This window comes from Marmota monax, unplaced genomic scaffold (genome assembly GCF_021218885.2).
Source record: "Marmota monax isolate L192 unplaced genomic scaffold, Marmota_monax_Labrador192_F-V1.1 WCK01_AAM20220418_F8-fsc00005, whole genome shotgun sequence".
In the NCBI taxonomy this organism is placed as follows: Eukaryota; Metazoa; Chordata; class Mammalia; order Rodentia; family Sciuridae; genus Marmota; species Marmota monax.
Genome location: NW_026692254.1, coordinates 5,718,434 through 5,740,349, shown reverse-complemented (window position 1 = coordinate 5,740,349; position 21,916 = coordinate 5,718,434). Strand labels below are relative to the sequence as shown.

At 36.7% G+C, this 21,916-nt stretch overlaps 1 protein-coding gene across 1 annotated transcript; it reads left to right on the top strand.

Moving 5' to 3' along the window:
• Positions 1–20,437, top strand: Crnkl1 (crooked neck pre-mRNA splicing factor 1). The gene is made up of 14 exons (XM_046435004.2): positions 1–169; positions 2,261–2,413; positions 3,272–3,363; positions 4,249–4,407; positions 4,854–5,020; positions 12,034–12,212; positions 13,337–13,507; positions 14,427–14,618; positions 15,427–15,486; positions 16,172–16,252; positions 16,925–17,164; positions 18,333–18,434; positions 19,069–19,317; positions 20,215–20,437. The coding sequence occupies exons 1-14, from the start codon at positions 119–121 to the stop codon at positions 20,380–20,382; spliced, it is 2,064 nt and encodes a 687-aa protein (XP_046290960.1). The 5' UTR covers positions 1–118; the 3' UTR covers positions 20,383–20,437.
• The last annotated feature ends 1,479 nt before the right edge of the window (positions 20,438–21,916 follow it).

Below are 21,916 nucleotides of genomic sequence, written 5' to 3'. Positions count from 1 at the left end.
CTTCCGGTTCCGGGACCCGGTTTGTTATCGGAAAGCTTTGTGGTCTTGGCGAGCCCTCTGGAGTGATCTCTGGGGTCTGGTGAGGGCAGGGAATCTCCTGAAGCCAGCTGCTGCAGACATGGCGGCCTCCACCGCAGCCGGGAAACAGCGCATTCCCAAAGTGGCCAAGGTAGGCGATAGCGAGGGGCTTTGTGGGAGGGGGTCCGGGAAAGAGGCTTCCCCCACCCGCAGCCCGGGTGGTGCCCGGGTCAAGAGGGTATTGTCTGGGGGACAGGCCCTCTCTGGGAGCGTCCGTAGGGGAAACTAGGGGTCTTGCTCCCTAGAGCACGACTTGCACTGATTGGCATAGCCCTCGTTCTGGAAGTAATTCTTGCAGGGCAAGGTGGGGTCGTTCGGCAAATATTTGTCGAGCCAGGCACAGTGTTAGGTGCTGGAATTCCACCCTAAACGGGCAATTGGCACTACTCAAAACACGAGTAAATGTGAAGTGGCAGTCTTGCTAAATGTTACTCAAGCAAAAGGGTTGTGTAGGGCGGTCTACAGAGTACACTTGGCTGAGGACTTGAAGGCTGTGTGAGAGTTAGCCCAATTGATATTGGAGGGAATGAGAGTAGATAACAGGAGTTGCTTAGTGACCCAAATTAAATAATTGTAGATTTATTATCTGGTATTTTCAAGGATGGCTGATACTAGTTCTTAATATATGGCAGGCTTTGTCCTAAACCCCTACAGATACTCTTTCTCCTATGGTTTTTCCAACCCTAGGGCTTTCTTAAGCTTGACCTTCAGATATCAGTCTAGATGGATTTCAGAGATACTGCATATAAAGCACTTGTGTTCATTAAATACAAATTATCTTCGTCATCATAATCATCATTGCTCCATGCATGACATTAAATATTAATTTTTATTAAATATTTCTTACTCAGTTTTTTTTGAGGTACTAGGAATTGAATGTAGGGCCTTGCACATGCTAGGCAAGTGCTTTGCCACTGAGCCACATTATCAACCATTTTTATTTTGAGACAGAATCTTGCTTACTTGCCCAGGCTGGTGACGAATTTGAGATCTCCTACCCACTGTGCCTGGCTAATTCTGCAAACTTTTATTGTCATCACTGGTTCAGTAGAAATAGAATGCCAGCTATATTAAAATTTATAGCCACATTTAAATGTAATTTAAACATTTTTCATACCCACATTTAAAAATGCAAAATACAGATGACTTTAATAATATATTTTATTTAATCCAGTGAATTCAAAGTGTTCATCATGTAATTAGTATAAAAATGTTTAGTAAGGGCTGGGGTTGTGGCTCAGCGGTAGAGTGCTCGCCTAGCACGTGCAAGGCCCTGGGTTCAATTCTCAGCACCACATAAAAATAAGTAAACAAAATAAAGATATTGTGTCCAACTGTAACTAAAAAATAAATATAAAAAATGTTTAGTAAGGTCGTTCATTCTTTTTTTAATACTAAGCCTTAAAAATTAGTGTTTTACACTTATAGGCCAACTCAACATAGACTCACTATATGTTACTCATAGCCACTGTGTTGGACAACACAGTTCTAAGACCTCAAGAAGCTTGGAGTCTAATGATGTTCAGGAAGTTTAAGTTGACTTAAAATGCTGTGAAAAACCAAACCAAATGATCAACAAGGGCATTAAAATAAGTTTAAGAATTCTGTAAATGGGCTGGGCATGGTGGTGCACGTGTTTAATCCCAGTGGCTTGGGAGGCTGAGGCAGGAGGATGGCGAGGTCAAAGCCAGCCTCAGGAAAAATAAGGTGCTAAACAACTCGGTGAGATCCTGTCTCTAAATAAAATATAAAATAGGGCTAGGGATGTGGCTCAGTGGTTGGATGTCCCTGAGTTCAATACCTGGTACCAAAAGAAAAAAAAAAGAATTCTGTAAATGGAAGTCATAATGCTAGGTAAGAAACTATACAACTCTTGATAAAGCAATACCTCTGATGAGAATTTTACCTAGTCTCACAGTTTATTATAGTCATCTAAAAGGGAAAACTTGCAATTATTTTTGCCACCTTTTTCTCTTGAGACTTTTACCTATTTGTAGTAGGTGTAATTCCATATCAAAATTTTTTTCCTATTCAGTCTCATGGAGAAATGTGAACATGGCATACCAAGAGGGCATCTTGTAGTCATACTTAGGAAGTTCACATCCTAAAAACTTTGTGCTTGTTTCTTATACCCTGTGTAAAGAATATCTACCAAAAATAGACATGTCTTCTTTCTTAAAAGGTAAAAAATAAAGCCCCAGCTGAAGTGCAAATAACTGCTGAACAACTTTTACGAGAGGCTAAAGAAAGAGAACTTGAGCTTCTTCCACCTCCACCTCAACAGAAGATCACAGATGAAGAAGAATTAAATGATTACAAACTAAGGAAAAGAAAGGTTAGTTCATCCACTAAATGTTAAGAGTTTATAGGTTGGTTTGGAAAGATCCTTATTGCTTTGAATGTATAAAAATGTAATGAAGTGTTTCTGTTTCTAGCCACATGAATATATATATTTTTTGGTTATCAGATAACTGTGTTCTATAGAAATAAATTATATATATATGTATATATATGTGTGTGTGTGTGTGTATACACACACACACACACACACACAAAATGTGCCATGAATTCTTTTTAAAAGAAATTAAATTCACTAGAGACATAATTTTTAGTGCTGAACCAAAGATGGGTGGAAGTTTAACAGGCAGAACAGCTGGCACATGGAAGAGAGGTCTGCTTGGCAAGGCTCATTGTGTACTTCTGTCTGTATCACCTGTTGTGGTTAAGAGTTAGGACCTGGGGAAGAACCACAAGAAGGCTTTGGCATCTGGTTTGACCTCCTCACTCTAGAATGTTGGGTTACTTTTACCCACTAATCCTGCTGTGCCCACTTATTTGTTATTCTCAATGAGTTGCATAGGAAATTCTGAGAATTACTGAGAGAACTTAAAGGTAATATTTGAAAACATTTTCTTATGAGGAGCATCAATAGAGCTATTAAAGTATCAGTTGTCATGGACTAGAGACAATATCAACAATTCTGCTAGTAACTTTTTATATCTACAGTTTTCTTAAAGAAACATGTGATTATAAACTTCTTTAGTGAGTTTCTTATTTCTCAAAGACTCCAGCATGTAACTTCTCTTAAATAAGAATAAAATGAACAACAGTTTCAAAAGAAGGCTTAGAATAGGCAAAAGTAATCCTATTTTAAGTCGGTTTCCCTTTATTGACCCTCTTTGCCTTCTTCCAGACTTTTGAAGATAACATAAGAAAAAACAGGACAGTGATTAGTAACTGGATAAAATACGCACAATGGGAAGAAAGTCTAAAGGAGATTCAAAGGTAAAATTGCTAAGATTATAATTGTGTATATAAAGATGCCATAAATTAAAGATATAAAAATATAGAAAATATTGTTGTTGAGAGTATAATTTTGTAGGTAAAGATGTCATAAGTTGACAGGTAAAAAAGAACAGAAAAATTTAAAGCACAAATAAAAGAGTATGCCTCTGGTATTTGTTCCATGGAACCCAAGGGTTCCCGTGAAGGGCCTCAGGGTTGCTTCATGAATAATCCTGAGGGTCGTGGCAAGAGGAGGTTCCACAGGTATGTCTTGCCACCAGCACACACTGCAGATACGGAAACCTAGAGTCTGCCTCTAGATTCACCAGCTTTATATGTTATTGAGATTTTTTTGAAGATAAAAGTGGTCTGCCAAAAAACAGTGACCAACAAGATAAAAATTGTATCCTGATCCTTGGTGTTATGTAGCTTTTCTGCATTCTCCCCTCGCTCCCTTTTCCCTAGTGTGCCTGTGTACTTGCCACTCCCTCAGTACATTATTTCTCCTTGTCATGTCACTTGGCTGTTCTCTCTACCTGTTAGAAGTACTCTTCCCCACAACCTTAGGCTCCAGATACATTGGAACTCTCTTCAAGTTCAGAATTCTAGGCTAGATGATGTCCACCACACATCATCATTTCTTTCTCCCTATTTCCTGTGCAGATCTTGACGATAATGTGTATCATATTGTACTGTAGTTACAAGCTAGCCTATCCTTCTGTAAGACTTTATAAGATACTTGAGAATTTGCTATTTCTTCATCATTTTATGACCAGAACCTGGCTCATGGTAGACACTCAATGAAATTCAGACAGTTTGAAATAATGACTACATATATTACATGCACTTTTTTTTTTTTATACCCTTTAAATCTTGCTTCTTAAGGGCACGATCCATATACGAGCGTGCTTTAGATGTAGACTATCGAAATATTACACTCTGGCTGAAATATGCAGAAATGGAAATGAAGAATCGCCAAGTTAATCATGCCCGAAATATCTGGGACCGTGCCATCACAACTCTGCCACGAGTCAACCAGTTCTGGTAAGCTTCTGATCTAATAGAATAGCCTTTTGTAGACGAGAAAAGTTCCCCAATTTTGTGTATTTCCTTTATTTATATAGTTATAACGTTGTACATAATTAAATTTGCATCCTGTTTTTAAGGTCTTATGAGTGTTTTTTAATGATCTCTTGTCATAAACCTAATGTTAATAGTTTTGTAATCAAAACTAAAACTTTGATTACGATAATATTTCATGCATTAGAAACTTCTTGTTGGAGTAGGCACTCTTTTAAAAAAAATACTTTTCCCTCTAAGGTTCATCCTTTTTCAGGTTTATATTTCAGTGGAAAACATGTTTGATTTAACCATGAGGAAAGATAAAATTTAAATCTTTCCATTAATAAAAGAATAGCTAAAAATTGTCCAGGCTCATTTTTTCCCTAAGTCATTCTCACGACAGATATTTTTGGGTGATCTTATTAAAGGTACAAGTACACATACATGGAGGAGATGTTGGGGAACATTGCTGGTGCCCGCCAGGTGTTTGAGCGCTGGATGGAATGGCAGCCTGAGGAGCAAGCTTGGCACTCCTATATCAACTTTGAGCTAAGATACAAAGAGGTGGAACGGGCCCGCACAATTTATGAACGATATATCCTTTGAATGAGATATGAGTGGTACTGTTATTGTCCTGGGAGCTACTCCTCCCATAGAGCTGTTATGGACAGGACATGGAGCCATTAATGTTACACCAGAAGTCAGATGTGTGTGTATATACAGTTTCCCTAGGAGTAATGGCTTGGCATTCAGTGTTTGCAGTGACTTTATAGAACATTACCTACTGTAAATAAAAAGAATCAGCTTTATCATGCAATGTTAAGGTCTTCTGTCTCGATTTGTTTTAACATTAGTTTCATAAAAGCTTTCATAGCATTTGCTGTGTGCCATACATTATTCTAAACACTTTAAAAATAATATCAATCCCTCTTGACAGCTCTACAATGCAGGAACTACTCCCATTCTGCACTTGAGGAAACAGATGACTGAGTAAGTGGCATGACCGAGATCTCACAAGTATTGATGGAAGTGGGATTTGAACCTAGCAGAGCAGCTTCATAACTGACATTCCTAAAGTCTTTACCATATTTGAATGTATTACTATTTTGGAAATTAATTCTCTCTTCAGGGAAGATAGATTAAAAATAGGTTCTGTTAGGAAATAAAATGGTAATTCAAAACTTTCTCTTTTGGCAGTTTTCTTCATGTGGTATGGTTATTCCCCCCTCCCCTTAATCACAAGTTTAAGTATTAAAGTTATTGAGCTTATAATAATATAGATACCATTTATTGACTATATTATTTATTTTTGTTAATAATACATTGCATCTTTTTTTAAATTTTTAATTGATTTTATTTTTTAAATACATGAGAGTGGAATGCATTATAATCTTATCACACATATGCAGCACAATTTTTCATATCTCTGTATATAAAGTGTTCACACTAATTCATGTCTTCATACATGTACTTTGGATAATGATGTCTATCACATTCCACCATCATTGCTTACCCCCTACCCTCTCCTTTCCCCTCCCACCCTTCTGCCCTATCTAGAGTTCGTCTATTCTCGTCTAGGAGAGGTGCTCCCCTTCCCTATCCCATTATGGGTCAGTCACCTTATATCAGAGAAAACATTTGGCATTTGTTTTTTTGGGCTTGGCTAACTTCACTTAGCATTATTTTCCCCAGTGCATTTACCTACAAATGCCATGATTTTATTCTCTTTTATTGCTGAGTAAAATTCCGTTGTGTATATATGCCACATTTTTGTAATCCAATTATCTACTGAGGGGCATCTAGGTTGGTTCTACAGTTTAACTATTGTGAAATGTGTTGCTATAAACATTGATATGGCTGTGACCCTGTAGTATGCTGTTTTTAAGTCCGTTGGGTATAGACTGAGGAGAGTGGGATAGCTGGGTCAAATGGTGGTCCCATTCCCAATTTTCCAAGGAATTTCCATACTGCTTTCCATATTGGCTGCACCAATTTGTAGTCCCACCAGCAGTGTATGAGTGTGCCTTTTTTTCGCACATCCTCACCAACACTTACTGTTGTTTGTCTTCATAACAGCTGCCATTCTGACTAGAGTGAGATAATATCTTAGAGTAGTTTGATTTGCATTTATCTAATTGCTAGAGGTGATGAACATTTTTTCAAATGTTGTTAATCATTGTGTATCCTCTTCTGAGAAGTGTCTGTTCATGTCCTTGGCCCATTTATTGATTGGGTTATTTGGTTTTTTTGGTGCTTAGCTTTTTGAGTTCTTTATATACCTTAAAGATTAGTGCTCTATCTGATGTGTGAAGGGTTAAAAATTTGCTTCTAAGATGTAGGTTCTCTATTCACCTCACAGATTGTTTCTTTTGCTGAGAAGAGACTTTTTAGTTTGAGGCCATCCCATTTACTGATTCTTGGTTTTGATTCTTATGCTATAGGAGTCTTATTAAGGAAGTTGGGGCCAAATCTGATATGATGGCGATCAGGGCCTATTTTTTCTTCTATTAGACACAGAGTCTCTAGTTTAATTCCTAGGTCCTTGATCCATCTTGAGCTGAGTTTTGTGCATGGTGAGAGATAGGGGTTTAATTTCATTTTGTTGTATATGGATTTCCAGTTTTCCCAGCACCATTTGTAGAAGAGGCTATCTTTTCTCCAATGCATGTTTTGGGCACCTTTGTCTAATATATAATTGTAATTTTGTGGGTTAGTCTCTGTGTCCTCTATTTTGTACCATTGGTTTACCAGTCTCTTTTGGTGCCAATACCATGCTTTTTTTGTTACTGTTGCTCTGTAGTATAGTTTAAGTTCTGGTATAGTGATGCCACCTGCTTCACTCTTCCTGCTAAGGATTGCTTTAGCTATTCTGGGTCTCTTATTTTCCCAATGAATTTCGATGATTTTTCTTATTTTTCCTGATGATTGCTTTTTCTATTTATATGAGGAATGCCATTGGGATTTTGATTGGAATTGCATTAAATCTATATAGTGTTTTTGGTTGGTCATTTTGATAATATTAATTCTGCCTATCCAAGAGCAAGATAGATCTTTCTATCTTCTAAGTTCTTCTTTGATTTCTTTCTTTAGGGTTCTGTAGTTTTCATTGTATAGATCTCTCACCTCTTCCGTTAAGTTGATTCCCAAGTTGGGTTTTTTTTGAGGCTATCGTAAATGAGGTAGTTTTCCTCGTTTCCCTTTCTGAGGATTTGTCACTGTTATACAGAAATGCCTTTGATTTATGGGTATTGATTTTATATCCTGCTACTTTACTGAATTTATTTACTAGTTCTAGAAGTGGAGCTTTTTGGGTCTTCTAGAATCATATCTTCAGCAAATAGTGCTAATTTAAGTTCTTCCTTTCCTGTACATACCCCTTTAATTTCTTTCATCTACTTGCTCTGGCCAGTATTTCAAGAACTATGTTAAATAGAAGTGGTGAACGAGGGCATCCCTGTCTTGTTCCAGTTTTTAGAGGGAATGCCTTCAGTTTGTCTCCATTTAGAATGATATTGGTCTGGGGCTTAGCGTAGATAGGCTTTACAATGTTGAGATATGTTCCTGTTATCCCTAGTTTTTCTAGTGTTTTGAACATGAAGAGGTGCTGTATTTTGTCAAATGCTTTTTCTGCATCTATTTGGATGATCATATGAGTCTTTATCTTTAAGTCTATTGATGTGATGAATTACATTTATTGATTTCCTTATGTTGAACAACCTTGCATCCCTGGGATGAATCTTACTTGATCATGGTCCACGATTTTTTTTTTTTTTTTTTTTTTTTGAGAGAGAGAGAATTTTTTAATATTTATTTTTTAGTTTTCGGTGGACACAACATCTTTATTTTATTTTTATGTGGTGCTGAGGATCGAACCCAGCGCCGCGCACATATCAGGCAAGCGTACTGCTTGAGCCACATCCCCAGCCCCCACGATCTTTTTGATATGTTTTTGTATTTGATTTGCCAGAATTTTATTGGGAATTTTTGCATCTATGTTCATTAGAGATATTGGTCTAAAGTTTTCTTGCTTTGATGTGTCTTTGCCTGGTTTTGGAATCAGGGTGATATTGGCCTCATAGAATGAGTTTGGAAGTGCTGCCTCTTTTTCTATTTCCCGGAAAAAAAATTGAAGAGTATTGATATTAGTTCTTCTTTAAAGGGCTTGTAGAACTCGGCTGTATATCCATCAGACCTGGGCTTTTCTTGGTTGGTACACATCTGATGGCGTCTTCCATTTCATCACTTGATATTGGTCTGTTTAAATTGTTTATATCTTCCTAAATCAATCTGGACAAATCTTATGACTTAAGAAATTTATCAATGCCTTCAATATCTTTTATTTTATTGGAGTACAAGTTTTCAAAATAATTTCTAATATTCCTCTGTATTTCTGTAGTGTCTATTGTGATATTACCTTTTTCATCATGTATGCTGGTAATTTGAGTTTTCTCCTTTTCTTCGTTAGCATAGCTAAGGGTTTGTCAATTTTATTTATTTTTTTCAAAGAACCAACTTTTAGTTTTGTCAATTTTTTCATTTGTTTCTTTTGTTTTGATTTCATCTCTAATTTAATTATTTCTTGCCTTCGACTGCTTTTACTGTTTATTTGTTCTTCTTTTTCTAGGCCTTTGATATGTAATGTGAGGTCATTTATTTGTTGACTTTTTCTTCCTTTAAATAATAAACTCAATGCAATGAACTTTCCTCTTAGAACTGTTTTCATAGTGTCCCAGAGATTTCGATATGTTGTGTCTGGGTTCTCATTAACCTCTAAGAATTTTTTAATCTCCTCTTTGATGTCTTCTGCAACCCATTGTTCATTCAGTAGCATATTGTTTAGTCTCCAGGTGATGGAGTAATTTTTATTTTTTATTTTGTCATTGATTTCCAATTTCATTCCATTGTGATCTGATAAAATGCATGGTAGTATCTCTACTTTTTTGTATTTGCTAAGAGTTGTTTCGTGGCATATTATGTGGTATATTTTAGAGAATGATCCATGTGCTGCTGAGAAGAAAGTGTATCTGCTTTATGCAGGTTGAAATATTCTATATATGTCAGTTAATTCTAAGTTATTGATTATATTATCGAGTTCTATAGTTTCTTTATTCAACTTTTGTTTGGAAGATCTATTCAGTGGTGAGAGAGGTGTGTTAAAGTCACCCAAGATTATTGTGTTGTGGTCAGTTTGACTCTTGAACTTGAGAAGAGTTTGTTTGATGAATATAGCTGCACCATTGTTTGGGGCATATATATTTATGATTGTTATGTCTTGTTGGTGTATGGTTCCCTTGAGCAATATGTAATGTCCATCTTTATCCCTTTTGATTAACTTTGGCTTGAAGTCTACTTTATTTGATATGAGGATGGAAACCCCAGCTTGCTTCCGCAGTCCATGTGAGTGGTATGATTTTTTTCAACCTTTCACCTTCAGTCTGTGTATTTCTTTTCCTATCAGATGAGTCTCCTGGAGGCAGCATGTTATTGGGTATTTTTTTTTTCTTATCCAATCTGCTAGCCTATGTCTTTTGATTGGTGATTTTAAGCCATTAGCATTCAGGGTTATTATTGGTACATGGTTTGTATTCCCAGCCATAATTGTTTATTTTTGTTATTTAACTTGACTTGATTTTCTTCTTTAATTAGTTTTTTCTTTAGGGTACTACCTCCCTCTGCTGATTTTCATTGTTTTTTGTTTCCTCTTCATGGAGTATTTTGCCAAGGATGTTTTGTAGTGCCGGTTTTCTAGCTATAAATTCTTTTAACTTTTGTTTATCATGGAAGGTTTTTATTTCATATTCAATTCTAAAGCCTAATTTTGCTGGATACAAGATTCTTGGTTGGCACTCATTTTCTTTCAGAGCTTGATATATGTTGTCCCAGGGTCTTCTAGCTTTCAGGGTCTGTGTTGAAAAATCTGCCGTTATCCTAATTAGTTTCCCCCTATATGTAATCTGATTCCTTTCTCTTGTGGCTTTTAAAATTCTCTCCTGATTTTCTATGTTGGGCATTTTCATTATAATGTGCCTTGGTGTGGATCTGTTTTAATTTTGTACATTGAGCGTCCTGCAGGCCTCTTGAATTTGGATTTCTAATTCATTCTTCATGTTTGGAAAGTTTTCTGATATTATTTCATTGAATAGATTGCTCATTCCTTTGGTTTGGAACTCTATGCCTTCCTCTATCCCAATAACTCTTAAATTTGATCTTTTTATGCTATCTCATATTTCTTGACCTGAGGATTGTGGAGGTAACCAGGGTGGGAAGTCTGGTCCTGGTGCAGGTCACCTGGAAGCGGGGAGTGGCACCCGCCAGTCCCTTCAGGAAGACGGCACTTCACGGGTCTCTTTTTGGGACCACTCATATGACTTGAGCACCTGGTGCTCTCTCCCTGTCTTGCCTGGAGTTTTCCTAGTTCCTGGTTTCTCCATTAGGCTCCAAACTTTAGCCCCATCTCCCTCCCCCAGCAGTTCCCAATTGAGGACCCTCTCACACCGTGGCTCCCATGGGTAGCTCCATGGTCACACTGCACACCTGTGTTTGGCAGCTACTATGTTGGATTACCGCTGCTGGGGAGGGGGGAGGTTGGAAAGCTGTTACCTGGTCACTGGAGATCTGATCTGGGAGCTGCCCCCACCTAACATGGCGAGAATGTTGAAGTAAGATGGAGGCAGTCTGCTTTCAGCGCCGGGGTGTCTGGTAAGGTAGGGGGAAGTCAGATAATGGCATTGTGCTATGGGTAGGTAGCAGCTTAGTGACCTGTGTGGGAGCTGAGCGAAGTCTTGGTGATCTGCAGATGTGTTGATAGGTGATTCTGCTAAGGTGCTCCCGAGCCTTGGTTGGGCTAGAACTTTGGTCTTGAACTTCGGGTTTTGGGTCCTGCTCGAATGCCAGGCATCCTATTCCAACGCTGAGGCCTGGAGCCCTTCGCGGGGTCACAGCGCTGGTGATTTCTACAGAGAGCAGCTGTATTGGGGTCCTCTAACACTCTCAGAGATGCAGTATTCCGAATAGGTGAGATCTGGATTATTGAGCAACACAGAATGCTGCCTTCTCTGGCCCACCATCTTGAAAACCCTTATTTTTTAAATTTATTATTGCAATACTAAAGATAGAACCCAGAACCCCATGCATGCTAGGCAAGTACTCTACCACTAAGTTATACCCTCAGCCCTTGACTCTGTTCTTTTAGCCAGAAACTGGTAAGGGATTTATATATTTTTTTGTCATTTAAAACTGACAGTAACCTATTGTGGTTGGTATTAGTTTTCCATATATACAGAAGAAAAAGCTGAAACAAATGAAATTACTTGTCTGCAATTACATGATTAGTAACCAGCATTGAGATTTCTCTTTGGCTTCAAACTTCTATTTATACCCACTACTACAATATTGAATAAACAATGAGGGCACATAGAGGCAAAATACCCTTGTGAAGGCCAGGGATGAGTTTTATTGCACCTTTGTATGTTTGTTATCAACCCTAGAGGGTAGTTTGAATTATTGGGGTGTTAGGGTTTGTTATGGTTTGTTATGGTTTTGGTATTTATGTGATTTTTTTTAAAAAGCCATGTTATCTTTCCTGGTATTTCCTTAATTTCCCTGTACTTGTCCTTGTACACCCTGATGTGAAGAACTGGATCAAGTATGCCCGCTTTGAAGAAAAACATGCTTATTTTGCCCATGCACGGAAAGTGTATGAGAGAGCTGTTGAATTCTTTGGAGATGAACATATGGATGAACACCTTTATGTTGCCTTTGCCAAATTTGAGGAAAATCAGAAAGAAGTAAGTATACTTCAGTAACTTGATTGCATTGTGAAACATCTTAGAAAAGGTTACATCTTGTGCACAATGAGGTCATTTCCATTTTTTTCTTACTCATCTTTGGAGAAAATGTTTTGCAAAGACAAAAATAATTTCATATAGAAAATAACATACATATATGACTGAGCTGCAGATTGGGAATTGAGTGTTTATAGATTTCACTATAATTGTCTTAATTTTATTTTATTTGTTTGAAAGTTAAGCTTTTAAATCTTAATGTCTATAAACTGTAGAGTTCTTTGGCAGCTTCATTAAAGAAAGGTAAAAAACCTGGACAGCAAAAAGCCAAAAGCTCATAGAACAGAGAACAGAATTCAGAATGAAACAGATATTGCACCACAAAATAAGTTCTTCTCTTTCTTAGTTATACAAAAGAATTTCTGACAGTACCTCCAATAATGTAGATTTGACAGAGTTAGGCTGAGACCTTGTACAAATGCTGGAGAGTCCAGGTTCTGTTGTAAAAGGGAAGGATAGAAGGGCTTGAAGTGGGTGATGGAATATGATTTATATTTTAAGGAAAACTTCTGGCTAATTTATAGAGAATATATTGCAGAGGAGGGGGGATTAGCAAAAGTAGAATGAGGTGAGACTTACGGGGAGACTTTTGAAATGATCCAGGTTAGAAATGGAGATAGGTCAGCAACAGGGAGAGAAGAAAAGGACTGTGTTGAAGAGGTAGAAATGGCAGGACCTGTTGAAGAAATGAATGTGGAAAATGAGAAAAGAAAAGGAACAAAGAGGAGATTTTGATGTGAGCTAGCATGTGACTATAATGTTGCCTACTAAAATTGGGAAGACTGGGAATGAACCAGCTTGGGAGTGGGAGAAAGAAGTTCAGTTTGGGTCCTGGTTAGTTTGAGATTTGCAATAATCCTCCAACTAAAGTATTAGCTAGCCAGCATTATATGTGAAGCTCAAAGGAGAGCTTCTGACACAAATACTTTCAACCAAAGAGAGAAGAAAAGGTTTATTTTGGACATTTTGATACCTTAAAATTTTATAGTTTATACCACAATTACTCTCTTTTTTCATGACTAGAATGAGAATGTGTAATGGAAGGTAGTCATCCTATCTGCTTTTAGTTTGAAAGGGTACGAGTCATCTATAAGTATGCCCTGGATAGAATTCCAAAACACGAGGCCCAAGAACTCTTTAAAAATTATACCATCTTTGAGAAGAAGTTTGGCGACAGGAGGGGTATTGAAGACATCATCGTGAGCAAACGGAGATTCCAGTATGAAGAAGAAGTGAAGGTGGGTGCTGGTGTGGGTGGTTAATTCTGAAGTGCTCATCAGTACTAGTTGCTCTGGCATAAAGAATGGCTAGTTAGGACTATCAGTGGTAACTCTTTTTAAGGAGATCTGTGATCAGCTGGCACATTTCAGACAAGTTAGAATATAGAGGCTGATAGGAAAAGGCAGGCAAACCATATTGGATTTGCTCTACCATTCACAAGTGGAAAGTCATCTATTGGTTGCTGATTGTGTATGTGGAACTTGAAAAGAAATGTAGAAACCAGTTGAGCTCATTTTTGGAAGAAGATGGAAGAGTTGTAGGTTTCTAAAATCCTGTTTTGCACATTATTGCCCTTTAGCTTTAACTGCCTGGACAAAAAATGTATCGTAGATATAATTCTATTCTCATCTCTGTGTACTGTGTTGATTTCAATTTAAAATAATAGCATTTTCCTTCACTGTTATGCTATGTATTTAAAATTATTTTTGCTTACATTAAAATCTCTCCAAGCAAAGGAGTAATTCTGGTGTTAAGTGCTGTGGTAGGTCAGCAAGGTATTTTCAAGAAAAATTACTATTCTCTGAAAATGCAAGGTTCATAATTGTATGATAAAAATCCATTGTAATTTTATTATAAATCCAGTGATATGTAGTCATATGTATGTGCACCTTAATAAGGATGATATCTCATTATTTAGTAGTTACCTGGGAGTGATAACTCTGGAGGAAAGGGCCACACCTAGCCAGTAACCTCTCCTTTGGTTTCCTTTTATTTTTTTATTTATACATTTTCAGAAACGGTGTTTTTTAAATTAGATAACAGGTAAAATCTAACAGAAAAGATGCTAATCTATAAAGAGTTATTCTGTGCCTCCTTTCAGCTCACATAGTATAGCTTTGGTTTTGTCTTTATTGATAAAGCAGCTTATCTTTCTAGGCTAATCCACACAATTATGATGCATGGTTTGATTACTTGCGGTTGGTGGAAAGTGATGCAGAAGCTGAAACTGTGCGTGAGGTCTATGAGAGAGCCATTGCCAATGTCCCACCCATTCAGGAGAAGAGGCACTGGAAGCGCTACATATATCTTTGGATCAACTATGCACTCTATGAAGAATTAGAGGCAAAGGTAAAAATATTGAATTTTATGTCAGCTGTTAATGATTTCCTTGTGTTGAGTGTGTACTCATAGCTTGTCTGTTATGGGTAGTGGATGATAGTTATAATCCTTGAAACAGAGAAGTTTAATTTTAAATTCTTACAGGCTTCTGTTCAGCCATAAAATTATATATTCTCTCTGCAACATTTTAAATTCTCTATTCCTGTTGTGGGAAAAGTTTAGGTAGTGTGTGTCTCTGTGTGTGTGTTGTCTTTCTTTGAAGCATTAGGAATTGAACTCGGGGCCTTACACATGCTAGGCAAATGCTAAACCACTGTTTGTTTTTAAAACCTGAAAATAAGATAATGTTTGGAACTTGAAAGGGAATAAAGAACCAGCCCTCAGGTTAATTATATGTATTAATTTTATATAGTTTCCTATAATTTATGGTTTTTTTTCACAAATATAGCTCACAGTCATAGCTAGATTATACGATTTTATTTGAGGTTAAAATTAAATGACATTTACAGAAATTGGTCATTTATGTGAGTTAACAGGTAAAGATTAACCTGTTATTGATCTGAGAACATAAAACATCTTTCTTTCTGCTGTCAGGCAGAGTCTTTCTACAAAGAAGCACTCAGAGTTTGATGTCTGTATTGTTGGTGATTCTTAAAAGTTTGGCCATTTTTAATCATAAATGGAATCAGGGTTTGAAAATAGTCACTGGAGAAAACATATTCAGTGTTGAGTGTGTACATTTTTACTGGTAAAATTAGTAACTAGTGAAGTTAATGTTAGCAACAGACTTAAAATTTTGTGAAAAATTTTTATACAGGATCCTGAAAGGACAAGACAGGTATATCAAGCCTCTTTGGAACTAATTCCTCACAAAAAGGTATGCTTGCTCTAAAGTGTTCAACTCCAACCAGGTCAAAATTCTCATGTATTACTTGTGAAATGATAGGATGAAATAACATTTAGTGATTATTTCCCTGTACTAGACACCATGGAAAACATAAATAAGAATGAGATTACACAGAGGATAACCTGTATTGAGAAAAAAATTAATAATATAGATAATGTAAAAATTCAGAGGAGGCTGGGTAATTTGAATAGGCTGAGTAAAAAGGAAAACATTGACAAGAATTCACACAACATATGTGAGAGACACAGAACTTTGTTGATAATTGAGTGCATCCCTTGCTTCTCTAGAGATGGTTGAGATGTTACCTCTGCCATGTTTCCTAGCACAAGAAACAAAGTCTTTCCTGCTGTTGAAGTATTGGCCAAGTTATCTTCTCAGAATAGACATAGGATGTTCTGTCTACATACAAGCGGCCCACAAAACAAGGCCTATTCAAGGAGAGGCTGCAGTGTCATGAAGTACAGTAAAGTATCTGAATCATGATGTTTGTAACTGTTGTGAAATCTTTACTTGTAAGTAAGCAAAATACATCCTGCCTCAGAAGTTTCAGGAAAATCTAACTGCCAGTAGCCTTTTGTTAATTTAAATTTTCTTTAATTCAACTTACTTTAAATGAATTTCTTCAGTTAAATATTTTTATGCTTTTGTTTCCTAGTTCACGTTTGCCAAAATGTGGTTATATTATGCACAATTTGAAATAAGACAGAAAAATTTACCATTTGCCAGAAGAGCTTTGGTAAGTAAAGAATCAGATGCCTCATGAAATTTCTCGAGAAAGAATTTAAAATCTTAGTGCTTACAAGTTGTACAGTTCCTGCTCTACTAAAAACACAACAGAAATTCCTATCACCATAAACTGGGACATGTTAGGAAAAAATCGTCAGATTATGATGCTTAAATTATTCTTATTACCTAGGGCAAGTGAACGTTCTCTTTCAATATTGGAAATATCTATAGCTACCAATTGCTAGATCTGTCCTCAGACTAGATGCAATAGTCTGGTCCTGTGCAAACTTCTGGTGTATTAAATGCATCTTCCTCCTAAAAATTGTTCTGAAATTTTAATAGGATCAAATCCTATATTTAATTGTGATTTCTCTTCAGATAAGCTACTATTACCTTGGCTGTGGACAGCAAATCAAGTTTCACTCTTTGATTAGCTTTTTATTTGAAGGAGGTTTTAATATCCATTTTTTCTGAGAAAGTTTAAAGTCCAAAATAGTGGATTAGGTACCAGTGAGCACAGGCCATCTTGTCAGCTGGTTGAGCTACAGAAGTGTCTTCTGGTCTTTTGTTAAGAGCCACTGTGAACAGTGTTATACCACAGAGCAATATTATGGACTGCCATGTTGAAATGATCGTGCAACCCACTGAGGTATTGCAGTCATCTGGTCATTTTATTTTTCAGGGAACTTCTATAGGCAAATGTCCAAAGAACAAGTTATTTAAAGGCTACATAGAATTGGAGCTGCAGCTTCGAGAATTTGACAGATGCCGGAAGCTTTATGAAAAGTTCCTGGAATTTGGGCCTGAAAATTGTACCTCCTGGATTAAATTTGCAGAACTAGAGACAATCCTTGGTGATATTGAAAGAGCCCGGGCCATTTATGAGTTAGCCATTAGCCAACCACGCTTAGACATGCCGGAGGTGAGGATCTCAAGTTGCATATATTTTGTTCTAGAGACTTCTCTAGACTTCCTTTAGATAACCATCTAAGAGAAAAAGAGAGAGAGAGAGAGTGTTTTAGAATAGAAACATGATCTGACTAGCCACAATCTTTTCTACTCAGATTAGGATTTTTCTGTTTGTAGAATAGGAAGATGGGTGGGGGTGAGGGTAGTTTTAAAATGAAGGCCTCTAGCTAGGTACCAGAACACAGTAGACACCCAGGATGAATTAGGATATAATGGCATGGATGATGAGCTCTCTTCCTCCCTTCCTCAAACCGGGAAAGGAAGAGAAGAGAAGGCCAGGCAAGCAAACAGCCAGCAAGCAGCCCATGTGGAGAACAGGAGAAATAAAGGTGGGGACTGCACATTCCTGTTCTAGTACAGTTTTGCCTAGATCGGGCCAATAAAAGAGGCTCCAACCAAACCATAATGTGTCTAGAATTATAACTGCTGCTGTCTTGGCCAGCTTTCAGTAGTAAGCTTTAGCCACATGGTGGCGCCAGACTATAGGACTGATTTGAGTGACACTAGAGTCACAACTCACTTGGCCATTTTGTCAGTATTGACCTAACATGACCCTACATTAATGGTTCAGGCCCCACTGACCACATCAGGACAGTGCTTTGTATCTCTGGTTCCATCTCTTGGCCTCAATTCTTCCACTAGACTGCTGCTCCCACATGTCCAGGCCAGTTTATTTATCCTTGTGCTTGACAGGTAGGCACCTATTCAATAAATACTTGTTGAGTTTAACTCAAATAACAAGGAATTTACAGTAAAGGTTAAGACATACTGGCTAATTTGGGCCAGTTTTCTCCCCCATGATTAATTGCATGTGGTAGAATCATAAAAGTACCTGGGAGACACTTAGCAAATTTCTCAGTTCTTGATTAAATTGAACATTTTGGAAAAACTCCAAAGGAGAATCTAAAACTGAATCCATGGTCTTTTGGCCTATAGTCTAGAATTCTAGCCGAGTTTTAGCAAGCTTATAAATGCCGATACTATTATTTCATTCATATGCTGTCAATTAACTCCTTAGCATAAGTTCTGTTCTTGGATGTAAATTAAAATGTAGGTAATTTGTGCTTTGGATGGGTGCATCTGCTTTGTAAATGTTAAGACTGACCTATTGTTTTTCTTAGGTGCTTTGGAAATCATATATTGATTTTGAAATTGAACAGGAAGAAACCGAAAGAACAAGAAATCTTTATCGACAATTGCTTCAGCGAACACAACATGTCAAGGTATTCTGTGATTTGTTGTTGATCTTTGATTTTGCTTGAATCAGCAGTCCTAAAAAAATACTTTGTGTATTTTTTTTATTAGAGAATTTAACTATACATAGTGATGAACATCTGTAATCTCAGGTACTTGGGAGGCTGAGGCAGGAGGATCAGAACTTGAAGGCTAGCTTGGGCACCTTATTGATACCCTATCCCAAGTAAAAATTTTAGAAAGGCTTGGGATGTAACTCAGTGGTACAGCCTTGCCCAGCATGCATGAGGTTCAATCTCCAGTACCATAGGAAAAAAAAGAAAATTTATTTTAAATTATTTCTTTGCTTTTAATGAGGACCCACAAGTCTCAGAGGACTTGTGAATGTTAAACTTATACAATGTATATGTTTATACTGCATGTGAATATCTTGGATATCACGAGATTGGAAAAAGTTCCTCTTTTCATGGTTATTATCAGATATAGAAACAAATTACTTCCATGCTTACATTGACTCATATAGTCAATGTATTCTGTGAAACACTAGAAATGACTATATCATATTCAGATATCATGAACTAGAAATTAGCTTTATTATTATTATAATATGACTGTCATCTAGATGACATTGCTAATTTGATTCCTTAATAATTTTCTTTTAAGGTATGGATCAGTTTTGCTCAGTTTGAGTTGTCTTCAGGGAAAGAAGGAAGTGTGGCTAAATGTAGACAGATTTATGAAGAGGCTAACAAAACCATGCGAAACTGTGAAGAAAAGGAAGAGAGACTTATGCTGCTAGAATCCTGGCGAAGCTTTGAAGATGAATTTGGAACAGCCTCAGATAAGGAGAGAGTAGACAAACTCATGCCAGAAAAAGTCAAGAAGAGAAGAAAGGTCCAGGCTGATGATGGGGTAAGAGCTGAGCCTTGAAGCTATGTGTTACATGAGTAGAAATGTATGAATTTAAAGTTATGTTGTATATATGCCATGAGAATGGGAGCACACCGCCTAGAGTAAGAGTCACTTGCAGTCTGGTTACTAAGGAAGGACAGCCAGGGTAGAGGATTGGGATGGGGATTGGCAAAAGCTTTTGGGGTATGGTTGAGTCCAGGAACTATATAAAATGTGATGTTTCTAAAGTAGAAAGCCAATGTGGAGGGAAATAAACTCACCAAGTAGAGCTAATCCAGACAAAGTTTTGTAGGCATAGGAAGGAGTTTGGTGGGAATTTATTAAAGGCTTTTTATAGATAAAATGACATAACCAGATTGCTGTTATTTCATACAGGAAAGCTTTGAGAGTCTTAGATTGCATAAAGAAAACCTGTGATAAAGCAGTTTTTGTAAGCTAAGTAAGTGCAGGTAGAAGTGGGGGCCTAGAAGAGCAAATTTTGGCAAGTGAAATCAGTAGTCGGAGGTAAGGATGTAAGGGGCACAGGTATATAGCTTTTGCTGTTAGATACATGTGAAGTAAAAAATCTTTAAAAGTGTAAATCTTAAACATAAGACTGCAAAATGTAGTTAGAGACACTATCTTCTTGGTTGACTATGGAGCAGAATTTTCTTCCACCAGATTTTCCCATTTTGGTGAGCTACAACTCCAGCAACACCAACCTAGCAACTCCTTATTCATGTCCTATCTTTCAGGCTTGGCTTTTGAGTTTTTTGTAGTAGGTTTTGATATTGTTTTGTAAATGAAGACAAGGTGAATTAGAACTCTGGGTTTCCAGTAAAAAAAAAACCTCTGCTTTAACTGAAATGTATTTAAGCCAAATGTTTTCTTGCCTTTTAATTTGCTTTATTTCTATAGTCTGATGCAGGATGGGAAGAATACTATGATTACATCTTTCCAGAAGATGCTGCCAACCAACCTAACCTCAAGCTCTTGGCCATGGCCAAACTATGGAAGAAACAGCAACAGGAAAAGGAGGCTGCTGAGCAAGATCCAGATAAGGATGTGGATGAGAGTGAATCCTGATGTTTTTTTCGTATTGAAAAGTATTTTATTATTTTTATAAATTGATAGTTTGGAACTCTTGAGACTCCTGGAAGTTTTTATATTCACCAGCAAGGAATTATTTGGGATGGCTACTTTTTTGAATCATTTTTAAAATGCTCTGGATTAGGTAGGGGTGAGGAATTGCAAGTAAATGCATTTTTTAAATGCTGGATTTCTTCACTTGACTCCAAACTTTCCTAATGTTTGTCTATATCATGCATTAGGAAATGTAATTGAGGTTATGCTTAGCATCTATTTTAGATGGACCTGCAGACTTGACTTATTTTTTTAAAAAAGTTTTCAGGTTACAGTCTGCAGTAATTTTTCAGATATAGTTTTCTAATGTTATGCATTCATGAAACCTATAACTTTTTACTGTTTTCAAAGTCACAGTCTTGAATTCAGTTTCTAGCACTGCCACTTAGTGATTGTGTATTTTAACCTTTTTTTTTTTTTTCAGTTTCCTTGCTCATAAAATAGGCCAATTCTTTGACAGCACATTTCAAAATTATATTAGAAAAATACCTGGTGCACAGTAAGTGGATAAAACGTTTGTTCTTTTCCACTCTTAAATATGTTCATTCCTTGTAGATCAGGATATGCTTGAATTAACATCAAACCTTCTCAATAGTGGCCAGTTATACCAAAAGCTACTAAAAATATTGCAAAATTAACTTACAGTGACTATTTTTCTGAAGTCATTTTTACTAATAACATTTAGTTTCAATTATACCATTATTAGTTCCTTAAACTGGTTTGAGTTTTGTAGTTGAGTTTTGACTTGTTTTTAAGATGTGCTGTGAAAAATGATGCCCCCTTTTCAAATAAGTTTGGGAAATCCTAGATTAAAGCTTAAACTGTTAATGTAGTCTCTAAAATCAGTCTTCTTGGAGCCTTTGGTATACTGCTATATATCATGAATCTTCATAATGATGCTGTCCTATTGTTTCCCAAATTTAATGAACAATGGAATTATAAATTTTATCTAGAATATCATCTCTGTGTGCTAAGTACAAAAAATGTTTACTCATAACACCCAACATGTTAAACTTAGCCTAGGGGTTTAGAGCATACGTAAAAACACTGAAGGTACCATATACTAAATAATGAAAGCTTAAAGTAGCACAAGAATGAAAACATTATTAATATTATGGTGTATTACTTACATTCTCAAGCAGAAAAACTAATCTGTTTCATTTAACTTAGCTTGTATTTCAAGCATACTTTTTTGTTTTGCTTTGTTTACTACTCAAACATACAGCTGTATTTTCAAGACTCTTTCTCACCTGTAGGACCATTACTAAGCAAATTTAATATTAAATGTATAAACTCATCCAAGGGAGTAAAAGAGACTTGGTTATTAATTTCTATCTTGAAAATTAGGGCATTTGAGGGCACAAGAAAACAGAACTAATAATAAGCCTTTTTGTCTTCTGCTTTTGTTACTGGACCAGTTTCACACTTTGGGGTGTCAGATTGGTTATACTGATTGAGGTCTTAGGAGAATCTGATT